The 13,154-nt window shown below is 39.6% G+C and overlaps 1 protein-coding gene across 1 annotated transcript in view; it reads right to left on the bottom strand.

Annotated features, from left to right (window-relative positions):
• The window catches only part of DNTT (DNA nucleotidylexotransferase), a 155,343-nt gene that overhangs the window by 80,078 nt on the left and 62,111 nt on the right, over positions 1-13,154 (bottom strand). Inside the window, exon 7 of the mRNA XM_065552112.1 lies at positions 12,222-12,354. Coding sequence (XP_065408184.1) covers positions 12,222-12,354 — 133 coding nt within the window. The remainder of the gene's footprint in view (positions 1-12,221; positions 12,355-13,154) is intronic.

Raw genomic sequence — 13,154 nt, 5'->3', positions numbered from 1 at the left:
GCAGATGTCCCTCCTTAGTTGTATCAGTCCAAAATCTAATACTATTGTATTCTTACACCTCTCCAGAGCAGAAAGAAAATCATTTGTATGGTGAACAAACAGCAATTGGAATGACATTGCACATTCTACAGTATATTAATAATTTAACCAGGATTTAAACCTATGTCTTCAGGGAAGACCATCTCATGCACTAGTCCAGTGTAACACTTACAGCTCCCACTAAAGAGCGCTTTTATCAACTACACAAAGTATCAAACAGAGCTTCCTTCTTATCAGGCCTTATCAAGGAATTTACTTTGAGACCCAATGAGTGGTTCAGTTCAAACAACCACAAATGTTTTCAAAATATTTAAATAGATTGGAAAGTGTTTGTATGTTTCATATATTATCTCTCTCTCTCTCATGAAAAATAAATTAGAAAATACATTTCATTTATGAGGAACCACCACCAATGTAACACTATTGTGATTACAGGACCCTTCTAGCAGTTCCATTTCTAAAAGGTCATGGGCAACATTACCACAATAGCAGTAGCTAAATCAGCAACATTATACAATGCTGTGACACCATTAATGAGAGTGTTTTTGGCACAACTATTCCATCTTATTTGTGGCCAAAAATTCAGAAATATCTGACTTTTTAAAAAATCCCTCAAAATATTTCCTTCTTATGCAGCAAATACTATCACAGTCCCAGGCTATATAGGCCTATTATCCTGTTTGGTTTTTTTTTTTTAGGTCTGTTGAAATGCATCAAAAACTTAAGTGAAGCTGAAGGATCCCTTAAATCCAGATGATACACACCAATAGATTTGTTCACTAGGTTTATACCATTTTATTTGAGCTCCTTGCTTCCTTAGGCACAGGGCCTAAACTGAATATGTCAGAAGAGAGTCACTTTAAGCTAAGAAACAAAGAAAAATTTCTGGCAGAAAGCCAAAATACTTATGTTAACATAGATTTAAAATATTATTGTCTTGATTTCATATGCTTTTTTTAAAAAAAAACCTGTTTGCACAGCATTGATAAGAATACATCCATTCCTCTGGTAATGGTGATGAGGATGGGGTGGTGTACTTTTTTGGATGTGGATTACGTAGGTAAAAGTACTGATATTGTAGGTTTTCACAAACAAAGCTCACTAAAGAGGCTGTTGCAGCCTCTCAAACAATGTTTTCTTTAACGCTTTCTCCTGCATTGAAAAGAATGCTGCCAAATTATTCAGTGCCTTAGGGAGTTCCCTGATAGCCTTTCAGGAGCTAGACCAGGCTTATATAGGTCTTATTAAGATAAGGTATTAACAGCTTCATAATTTAGATTTCATAGAAATGTTTCTGTCATGAGGTTCTCTCACTGTTAGGACACCTCCTCCTGGCTGCTCAGAAGATTAGCTCTCTCCAGGTCAGACACCCACTTTCGTTGTTTGCTCTCGCCACAGCCCCTCTCGCTCTCTGGGATTCAGTGGGCTCCCTCTTCGTGACTTGGCCTTCCAGCCAGGTCACTGTCTGTTTCTCTCCTTCTGGGGGCATCAAAATCCAACTGGATCAGGTGTGAGAATGCTTCTCCAGACAGTCTTTCAATCCAAGGCCAGGTCCTATGCTTCTTTCCCAGCAGCTAGTAGAGAAACTTGGGACTCCCCACTATTCCGGGTTCCAGTCCAGGGACCCTATGTCTAGCAAATATGATCTGTTAGCTCCCAGACTCTGTTGCTATTTCCCTGGACTCCTACCTACCTCTCTGCTCTATCTTCTGTCACCCTATTCATCTCCATACACACATACACCAGGATTTCCAGCCCATACTCCCTTCTTCCAGGGAGTGGCTGCAGACTACTTCTGCTGCAGCCCCCTTCTGTTCTCAGCTTTCTGGCTTTATACTGGCCCAGCCTACACTTGCTCAGCTGAGCTTCATCTTCTATTAGGGCACCTAATCCTCCCCCAAGTGCAGCCTGTTCGGTTAATTAGCCCCCTCCCAGCTACCTGAACCCTTTCAGGTGATCTGTGGCGTGAACATATCATCACAGTATCACAGAAATGTAGGGTTGGAAGGGACCTTGAGAAGACATCAAGTCCAGCCACGAGGGGTGACCTTGATCATCTCTATCAGGTGTTTGTCCAACCTGTTCTTAAAAACCTTCAGTGATGGGAATTTCATAACCTCCCTTGGAACTTAACTATCCTTATAGTTGGAAAGTTTTTCCTAATACCTAAACTAAATCTCCCTTGCTGCAGATTAAGCTCATTACTTCCTGCCCTACCTTCAGTGGACACAGAGAACAATTGATCACAGTCCTCTTAACAGCCCTTAACATATTTGAAGACTATTATCAGGTCTTGCCTTAGTCTTCTTTTCTCACGAATAAGCACAACCATTTTTTTAAACTTTTCCTCATAGGTCAGATTTTCTAAACCTTTTATCATTTTTGTTGCCCTCCTCTCCATTGTCTCCAATTTATCCACATCTTTTCTAAAAGTGTGGCATGCAGAACTGGACACATTACTCCAGCTGAGGCCTCACCAGAGCCAAGCAGAGCAGGACAATAACCTTCTGTATTTTATATCAGACACTCCTGTTAATACAGCCAGAATGATATTAGCCTTTTTCACAACTGCATCACATTGTTGACTCATTCAATTTGTGATCTACTACAATCCCCAGATCCTTTTCAGCAGTACTACTACCATCTACTCAGTTATTGACCATTTTGTATTAGGGAGTTTAATTTTTCTTTCTTAAGTGTAGGACTTGGCACTTCTCTTTATTGAATTTCATTTTGTTGACATCAGACCAATTCTCTCATTTGACAAGGATGTTTCAAAATTTAATCCCGTCCCCCAAAGTGCTTGCAACCCCTCCCAGCTTGATGTTATCCACAACTTTTATAAGCATACTTTCCACTCCATTATCCAAGTCATTAAGGAAAATATTGAATTGTATGAGACCCAAGATAGCTCCCTGCAGGACTCCAGTACATGTACCCTCCCAGTTTGACAGTGAACCATTGATAACTGCTCTTTGAGCATGGTCTTTCATCCAGTTGTACACCCACTTTATAGCACTTCCATCTAGACTTTATTCCTAGTGTGTTTATGAGAATGACCTGTGGGACTGTGTCAAAAGCCTTCCTAAAATCAAGATCTATTATGTCTACAGTTACCCCCCATCCACTAGGCCACTAATCCTGTTGAAGAAGGAAATTAGATTGGTTTGGTATGATTTTTTCTTGACAAATCCATGTTGGCTATTACTTATAACCTATTATACTCTAGGTCAGGGGTTGGCAACCTCTGGCATGCGGCTCGCCAGGGAAAGCACCCTGGCGGGCCTGGCCAGTTTGTTTACCTGCCGCGTTGGCAAGTTCGGCCAATCTCAGCCCCCACTGGCCGCGGTTCGCCGTCCCAAGCCAATGGGGGCTGTGGGAAGCGGTGCGGGCCGAGGGATGTGCTGGCCGCAGTTTCCCGCCGCCCACATTGGCCTGGGACGACGATTGGCCGAACCTGCCGACGCAGCAGGTAAACAAACTGGCCCGGCCCACCAGGGTGTTTACCCTGGCTAGCCGCGTGCCAGAGGTTGCCGACCCATACTCTAGGTACATAAGAACGGCCATACTGGGTCAGACCAATGGTCCATCTAACCCGGTATCTTCTCTTCTGACAGTGGCCAATGGCAGGTGCTTCAGATTGACCCGTCCCGTCGCCCATTCCCCGATTCTGGCAAAGAAAGGCCAGGGACACTTCAGAGCATAGTTTTGCATCCCTGCCCATCCCAGTTAATAGCCATTGATGGACCTATCCTCCATGAATTTATCTAATTCTTTTTTTAACCCTATTATGCTCTTGGCCTTCACAACATCCTCTGGCAAAGAGTTCCACGGGTTGACTGTGCATTGTGTGAAGAAATACTTCCTTTTGTTTGTTTTAAACCTGCTGCCTGTTAATTTCATTTGGTGATCCCTAAATCTTGTGGTATGAGAAGGAGTAAATAACACTTCCTTATTTACTTTCTCCACACCAGTCATGATTTTATAGACCTTTATCATATCCCCCCCTTAGTCGTCTTTTTTCTAAGCTGAAACGTCCCAATCTTGTTAATCTCTCCACAGATGGAAGCTGTTCCATACTCCTAATCATTTTTCTTGCCTTTTTCTGTACCTTCCCTCTTATCCTATGACAGCTTACTTTGCTTAAGACACTTTGGTGAGGGACCTTGTCAAAGGTTTTCTGAAAAATCTAAGTATACTGTATGCTCTGGATCACCTTTGTCCACATACTTGTTGACTCCCTTAAAGAATTCTAGTAGATTGGTGAGGCATGATTTCCCTTTACAAAAACCATGTTGACTCTTCCCCAACAAATCATGTTCATCTGTGTGTCTGATAATTCTACAGTTTCAACCAATTTGCCTGGTACTGAAGTTAGGCTTACCGGCCTGCAATTGCTTACAATTTGGTTGTTTAATAATTGATTCCAGTATCTTTCCAGGTATCGAAGTTAGGCTGACTGGTCTGTAATTCTCTGGGTCTTCTTTGTTCCCCTTTTTAAAGATAGATCCTACATATGTCCTTCTCCAGTCCTTTGGGACCTCACCCATCCTTCATGAATTCTTGAAGAGAATTGCTTACAGTTCCAAGACTGCTTCAGCTAATTCCTTAAAAAGCTTAGGATGAATTTCATCAGGCCCTGCAGACTTGAATCCATCTAACTTATCTAAATATCCTTTAACATGTTCGCTTTCTATTTTGGCTTGAATTCCTTCCCCTTTGTTGTTAATTTTAATTTTGCTGCTTATCTGGTCACAATTAATCGTTTTCATGAAAACTGAAGCAAAATAGGCATTCAATATCTCAGTCTTCCTGATATCATCTGTTATTAGCTCATCTTCCCTGCTAAGTAGAGGAACTACACTTCCTTTGTCTTTCCCTTGTTCTTAACTTGTTTAAAGAATCTTCTTATTGCCTTTTATGTCCTTTGGTAGATGTAACTTATTTTGGGCCTTAGCCTTTCTGATTTTGTCCCTGCATACTTGTGCTAGTCTTTTGTACTCCTCCTTGGCAATTCATCCATGTTTCCAGTTTTTGTAGGATTCCTTTTTGGATTTGCAGCTAATTAAAGAGCTGCTGAGGAAACCATATTGGCCTCTTACAAATCTTCCTGTCTTCCCTTCTCATTGGGATAGTTTGCAGTTGTAGCTTTAATATTGTAATGCCAGCGCTCCTGAACTCCTTTATCCCTTAGATTTTCATCCCATGGGACCTTACCTACCAATTCTCTAAATTTGTTAAAATCTGCTTTTTTCCTCTTTCTAGTACTTATATAACTCCTTTTATCACAGAGTTGATCACCTCACAATCTTTAATGTATTTATGATAGTAACTCCCTTGTGAGGTACAGAAGTGCTGTTATTCTCATGGGCGTTGAGGCTGAGAAAGACTAAATGGTTTATCCAAGTCTGTAGCAGATAAGGGAGGGTCTCCCAGCTCTTAGGCTGCCCCCCTAACCACTGAACCGTCCTTTTCAAACTTTAGCTCAACTCCTGAGGCCTTTAGTCCATTTTTACTCAGTCCACATTCAGGCAAACTCCTGTCAATAGAAATTTGACTGAATAATGTCTGAGTAAAAACAGAATACGGATTTGGACCCTAATGCGAATGGGGCAGGGGAAGGAATAGGAACTATTTTTAAAAAATTACAATATAATATTTCTTTACTAAGCACTATATGCTTATGTCTATGCAGTCTGGCATTAAAATATCAGTCTAAAAACAAAAGGCCAGAATCGTAACATTTGTACAGACCTTTAGAGGCAATAAGCTGAATGATTTTTACACAATGACACAACCACTTATATCATGATGGGAGTAAGTAAGCCTGAATTCTTCTCGGCTGTATATGCCTGTTTTTTTACAGTCAGTGATAGGAATGAGTGTTAACAGAGACATCTACAGACAAAATTAGTAAAGTGGTCTTGTAGCTCCACTAGTGGAGCCTTGCTTTCTAAAATTTGATTCTTAATATCTTCCCTTTCTGTGCTAATTTCTTTGCTGTCTTCTAATGGAGTCTTCCTCTGGGTCTAGGTGCCTGGAGTTACTTGTATCAAAGCAGAGAATAAAATGTATTTCAAACTAATTCCATGCTCTGAGCTAGTGTGAGAAGAGCACATGTTGGTAGTATGGTAGTAGACAGATGGAAAATCGTTCTGATTCTATGGATATGCTGTACTGCACCTGCATTTACAATGTACAAAGCACAAAGCACCCATCTACTGTGAGAAGAGCAGTAATGTTCAGAAACCAAGATGTCTTCATTTAAGAACTACATTATAACTAAATTATATAATAACAAAGTCACTTGCTTTACTCAGATGCCAGATCTTTAAACACACACTCATAGAAAATCAGACCTCATGTTCAGAATCTGACTTCATAGTAGGTTGAATCCAATCTCAAAATAGGTGTTTTAAATTTCACTTTTCCTACATATTTTTTGTTTACTGGACTTCTTTAGATTTTTACAATAATTAAAAGGGATGCCTACCCAGAGCTCCAGGCACTACCCCGACATTTTATATAAACAAAAATACAATTAAACAGCAGTTTACTGACTTCTCTTCAACAGCCATCAGAACTGAATCCCCTACAAAACAAAACATAAAAACTCCCTTTGCCCATGCACACCTAACCCTCATATAACCCCACCCTCTAAGCGTACCGCGCAGAACAAATGACAACTGAAGCCCTATCTTGAGTCATTTACAGTCATTTCATCAGCTAAACTAAATCAATGAAAGTCCAGGATGCTGCAGTATGTGGTGTTAGTGATTCACCAAGTGACAACTTTCTCTTTGAATTTTTGTTGAACAAATGTTCCAACATGGTGTTAGGGGACATTGTGCTGCTGGAATTTTTGTTTGAGACCTAAATCTGAGTTTCTTGTGTTCATTAAAAATCTCATTTTTTATTAATAGTCTTGTGTTCATAATAGCATTAGCTCATAATAATAGCACTAACACCTATACTGCCAATAGTAGCATCTCATTACTTGTGATATATTATCTCATTTTATATATGAGATACACTATTACTAACAAAAGTCTCTTAATAAGGAGAAGTGGGATTTTTAATGACCACAGAAATTATAAGGAACTCAGTTGTAGGCCTCACTTAAAAGATGTGTGACAAGATACATCCACCCAGCTTATATACTGCTCTATTCTTAACAGGTACTCAAGACATATGCACACTATTAACTAAATCAATCTAACAATATCATTTTACTGTAATTTGTCTTCCCTGTCCCCACCCCAATATCACATGATGTTTTTACTTACAGTCAAATTCTGAGATGAGTTGCATACTTTCAACTCCCGCTGCAACTAATGAGAACTGAGGGTGCCTAGTTCCTCTCAGTATTTGGCCCTTAGATTTCAAGATAATAGGGCAAGAAAATTGTTTTATACATGTGTAGAACATTTAATCAGAACTATATTATTCATGATCATTTTCTTATTATTTTAATGTTATGCTACTTCAAGTATGTTGCACCACAAACCAAGTCCTTCCTGTAACACATTCTATGATGTTCTTTATATGGTGTTATCTGCTTCTTCAACACTTCTCTGTCCAGCATGGAGCTGCTCAGCACTCACTAGATAGACAACAAAATGCACTCCTATGGACAGCGTGTGTAGAAGCGTGATTTATTCATTCTTTAAGTACAGCTGTTCCATTTCTAAATTTACCCTTTCATTTCAGCACTGCAATTTGTTTTTCAATCTCACCTAGAAAAGAGTGTCATAGCAGAAAAGAATTTGTAACTTCTCCCACGTGGCTTGATTTTGCTCAGGCTGACCTGTGCCATGAGCATGTGGTATATCATGTACTATCTGTTTAAAATTAGTCATGCATAATCATCAGGGGCTTCCCATAGCAAGGGAATGTACATGATGCATTGCAAGGGAATGTACATGATGCAGACACATTTAAGGTCTGTGCAGAGTCTGTAGGAGCCATCTTGTCATGTAACTAATGAAGAGTGTTGTGGTTTAAACATTATATCCCCGATCTCACCCTGGGTTCCTAAAGTACAAAGCATACTCACAAGGAAGATACTCTCAGCTGCCTGACCCATGTTAGAAAGCACAGTGGGGAAGTGGCTTCTATTGTTTCAGCTATCGCCACACAAAGGGGGATTTAATTGCTCTTTCATTTAGCCTGAATGAATGGTGCTTAGTACACCCATAGACTTTACCCAGGCCTGTGATTGATGGCAGCCAACATAACAAAATGCACACTGTAAGGATGTGCAAACTGGTTCCAGTAAAACAAGTTCAAATGAGTTGGAGCTGAATATTAGCTCAAACCTGAAACAAAACTTTTATAACGTTTGGAAAATCATGCTAAATTGATTTCCACATGTCTCCACCGCCTATTTTTGGCAAGGGCAAATACTGAAATACCTGATTACATGGCATTTGCAAATTAGGTGGAACCAAGAAATATCAGAAATTTAACAAAAAAGGCAGCTCATTAAATAACCTTAGATCAGTCAAATGTTTATATCCCCCGTTGAACCTCCAAACAGTGTAATTGCTCATTACTAAAGAATTCCAGTGATTTTGTGTTATGTATCTTGTACTCTCCTCTCCATGTTTACTTGTGATGAACAGGGCTTGCCATTTCAGAGACCCTTGGCCTCTACACTGTGATAAAACACAGCACAGAATCTCAGAGCCCACATGAGCTGACTCCAGCAGAGGGGTTGGGCTTCAGGGCTAAAAATAGCAGTATAGATGTTCCAGCTGGGGCTGGAGCCCAGGTTCTGAGACCCTGTGAGGGGGAAGGGTCTCAGCGTCCAGGCTCCAGCCTGAGCCTGATTAACTACACTTCTAATTTTAGTCCCACAGCCCAAGCCCATGTCAGCTGCCCTGAGTCAGCCACAGCCATTTCTGAGGTTTTTTACTGCAATGTAGACATACCCTAATTCTCTCCCCTCTGCTCCCCCAACTGCACACAACACATACACCTGGAGCAAGATACTTATCTGCTTCTTATCTCCAACACTATAAATCTAAGAGACATAGCTACACAATAAGAGGAAGCCGTGCACTATGGTGTGAATATGTTATTCAGAACTTTCAGACCTCATGCAGTCATGTTTTTGTGGTATGTTTGTAATATACTGGATGGGAGAATCCCAGGCACAAAGCGAGATGACTAATCAAACCTGTCTACCTTTTTAAAATGTGCTAAATCTATACATACGGAACAAAGAAACCCAAACAAATAAGGAGTCACAAACTGAAGTTGTCCTGTAAGAGGTCTTGAGCTAATGGTTCTTATTTCTTACTACAACCCAGTGCAATACATTTGACTACTACCACCTCATACAGATAAAAGAAAGAGTTTGGGGAAAACTCACTGTTATACAGCCATCATGGGATCTCAGTTACCAAAATATATATGTGCTAAAAACATTTATGTCAACCCAATTTAAAAATGAACCGTGTTCAAAGATCCTACAATCTATCATTTATTCCCTGTAGTTTGGTAGGCTACTGTTTGGGGGGGGCGGGGGAGAGATTTTGTGCTCCTGAGTCCTTTAGGCATTGTTGATACATAGGATCACTCTCTTAAGACTTCACCACATACTTTTCTGTATAATTCAACTGCACATCTTTATATAACCATTTAAAGATATAAAGTCTAATGACAATTACAAAAGCACAAAGGAGCCATGTAAAGAACATGAACAGCACAACAGGCCTATATCTGAATCTGAGAGACTCACACATTGCAAACATCTATGTTACCAACAAGCCCCAAGCATACATCACATCAGAAGAAACTGTGATTATTACAACTGTAATAATCCATAACTCTGCCCTAACAAGGTGCATGTGTTACTCAGTTTATCCCTAAGATAACAAATCTTACCAGGAACACAAGGTCCATGACTAATTTGCATCAGACTGAGTGGATTGCAGTCACAATCATCTTAAACATGTGGGTGCAGCATGCAGATACTAGAATCCCAGAATGTAATACTCCATCTTGTTGCAGCATCTCTGATCACGGTTCATGTATGGGCCATAAGCCACACTTTGGCCATCTCTCCATTATATACAATGTATCTACATACTGTGTAGTGTATATTTTTACTATTAGCATCATAGATGTAGGGAATAATTATAAAAGGGATCAGGAGATGGCACAAGGGTGATGGCACCAGTAACTTGTAAGCTATTTTAGGCCCTGATCCTGTAACTGATAACTCACAGGTGGACATGTGGAGCCCTACGAGGACTCCCAAGGTGCCCTGTATGGGTACAACAGACCACCTACATGCTATCAGTTGCATGTTTCTGGCTTCTATGATTAATAAAATTTAATTTCTCTCTTTCTCCTCTCCTTTCCTCGCATGGCAGCTTTACCTGTAGTTATAAAGAAAAAAGATTGAGAGAAGTGCAGAGCATATTTTAAGTCCCAGAAGAGCATTTTAATTACCATCTTTCTGGAAGGTACTCTTATACTGCTAGCCAGTCAGAAAGAAAGATTTGAAAAACAGACAAATAACATAATAGATTTAAATAATTTCTGGTGCTAGTGAATCTTCACTTGTATAACTAAACTTTAGTTTTATAACAATGCTGTAAGGAACAGCATCCATCAGTGGACTGAGCATGGGGCTGGGAGCCAGGAACTTCTGCATTATAATCCTAATACTGCCGCTAACTTGCTGTGTGGCTTTAGGAAAGTCACTTATGTTGGAGAATAACAGAGTTCTCACTCTTTGTTTGGGTACAGCAAGTCAGATACTTTATTTTCTCTAACAATTGCGTAGAGGGAAGAGCTAAACAGGTCTCTCTACAGGTAAACAATTACAGCAAACTTTTATACCTTTCATTACAGACAATAATAAGCAACAGCTGCATTTTGTTTATACATAGGCCATCTTGATATCTTATTTTTCTCACTTGTTTTGACTCTAGTCTACATACAATATTTTCTACACATTATCTACACAAGGTCGCAACAACTTCTCACGCAGTTCTTTCCCACTCGCCTCACAAAATCCTCTACAAATCTAGTGTTATTAGGGTTACAGTTAACCTGACTCTTGCTAACGAACTGTCATGCATTGCCTCCCCTTCCTGTCAGTTCTTTCTCTGCTTCCACAACTCCCGCCCCCCCTTGAACAATTTGGGTATGTAGAGGTGATCTGCTTCGACACTTAACTTACCTGTACTTCCATCTGCCACAACTGCAAATTGAGAATACACCTATCTTAAAGGAGGGTTGTGCGGATTAATTATGTAAGCCTAGGATAATATTTTGTTTGGGATTTGGATTTTAGTTTTTTCAAGGGTTGCTTGTTTGGTATAGCAGTTTGTAGCTCTACATACATTACGTACCAAGTATTATTAGTGCTTGGGAAGAGATTTGGGTGAAGTACTGGCTCCCCTGAAGCCAATGGGACTTTGACTTCAGAAGATCCAGGATTTCACCCAAGTTTGTGATGTTAGAGAGAATATTTAGGTACTAATTTTGATTTACTGGGATGGTGAGATTTTTTTTTTATTGATTTCATATATTTTCTCCCTAAATTAAAAAGCTTAAAGGAAAATAACCAGGCAGGTAGGAAATTCCAAGAACATATAGCTACAAAGAAATTACTGGTCTCTCAGGTCAACCAACACACCATGTCTACCTCTGCAGATATTTGGCTCTTTTTTGCCACCTTTTCTTCTCCCAACCAAGTTTCTAAGAATGAGTATCAACAAGGAAAACTCATTGCCTTCAAGCACACATTAAGGCTTTTTTTAAAGCATAAAACTTCTATTATCGTATTGTACCATTTTTAGGTATGGGAATTTAGTTTCAACAATAAAAAGCATGGAAAATCCTATGTGATACCATAATGTGCAATACAAACATATCACTTCATCATTTTTGTATGAGGTTTGTTTGTCAGCTAATTGATTTTTATAATGATAAACCAAGAATCTGTATTTTTCGGAATCAAAACCCTTAGGAATGTGGTCGGAAAAGTCTTGCTTCCTAGGATTTGTCCATATAGATTTTTTTACAGTTTGAATAACTTTTAGAAACAAACTTCCATACTCTCCCATTTAGTTTCTTTGCTTGTTCTCTATAGCTCAGAATGTATGGGGGGGGGGGGGGGGGCAAGGGGAAAAGTGAAGTCACACATTATTTATTCTATTTACCTTCTGAAACCACCAGTTATGGTCACTAAAGCATCTGGTAAAAATGTCCGTACAGCATCTTTAACAATCAAGCTTACTGCATCTGCTTCTGCCTTAGATACACGGCTAAGGAGGTCTTCATAGTAGAGAAACCCTAAAAGTAATTTTACATGAGTAAAAAAGTTTTGATCTGAATGAAATATTAAAATATACATATCATTAAGCAAGCTAAAGATAAGGCTGATAATAAACTGTTCAGGAGGGAGTCAAAAACACTCAAGTTGCATGACGGTCATGTGATTCCTAAGCTGACCCCAATTAAGACTGGATGTTTTTCTAAAATATATATTTTACTTCAACCAGAAGTTATGAGCTTGATGTAGGAAGTACTGGATCAAATGTCATGGCCTGTGTTATACAAGGAATTCAGACTAAACATAATGGTGCCTTCTGGCCTTAAAATCTATGACCAGCTTGTTTTATTTCAACATTACTTCCAAAATGGCTCTACTTCTTCAGAGTCATCTCAAGAAACTTCTGCTTTTCACAAGAACAAACCAGGGAGAACTTACTGATAGATTTATTGAGTCTATTATTAACTTTCCCCAAAAGAAAAATGTCACTAGCAGATTTCCTTAGAATCTCCAGGTCCCTGATGGGGAATGACTCTCTGGCTTCACCAAAGAAGTTCAGTTGCTGAGGACTGGGAGGTGGTTAGGAGATAAGTGCCAACGAGAACAGAAAAGGTTCTGATCTTTCTTGGGGAGCTAGGAGAAAAGTGTCATTGGGACATGAGGAGAGGCTGCATTGTTTTTTTTTAGGTCACAAAAGAAGTGGTAGTTAGGAATGGTTGATATTAGAGATCAGGTGTCTTCAAGGGTTCTGTAAGTTGGGCTGATCTAAGGCTTTCAGCATTATAAGGGATTGAGAGTTGATCAATTGCTACAAAGACTA

This window comes from Chrysemys picta, chromosome 7 (assembly GCF_011386835.1).
Source record: "Chrysemys picta bellii isolate R12L10 chromosome 7, ASM1138683v2, whole genome shotgun sequence".
Taxonomy (NCBI): Eukaryota; Metazoa; Chordata; order Testudines; family Emydidae; genus Chrysemys; species Chrysemys picta.
This window is presented reverse-complemented; position numbering and strand designations above follow the sequence as displayed.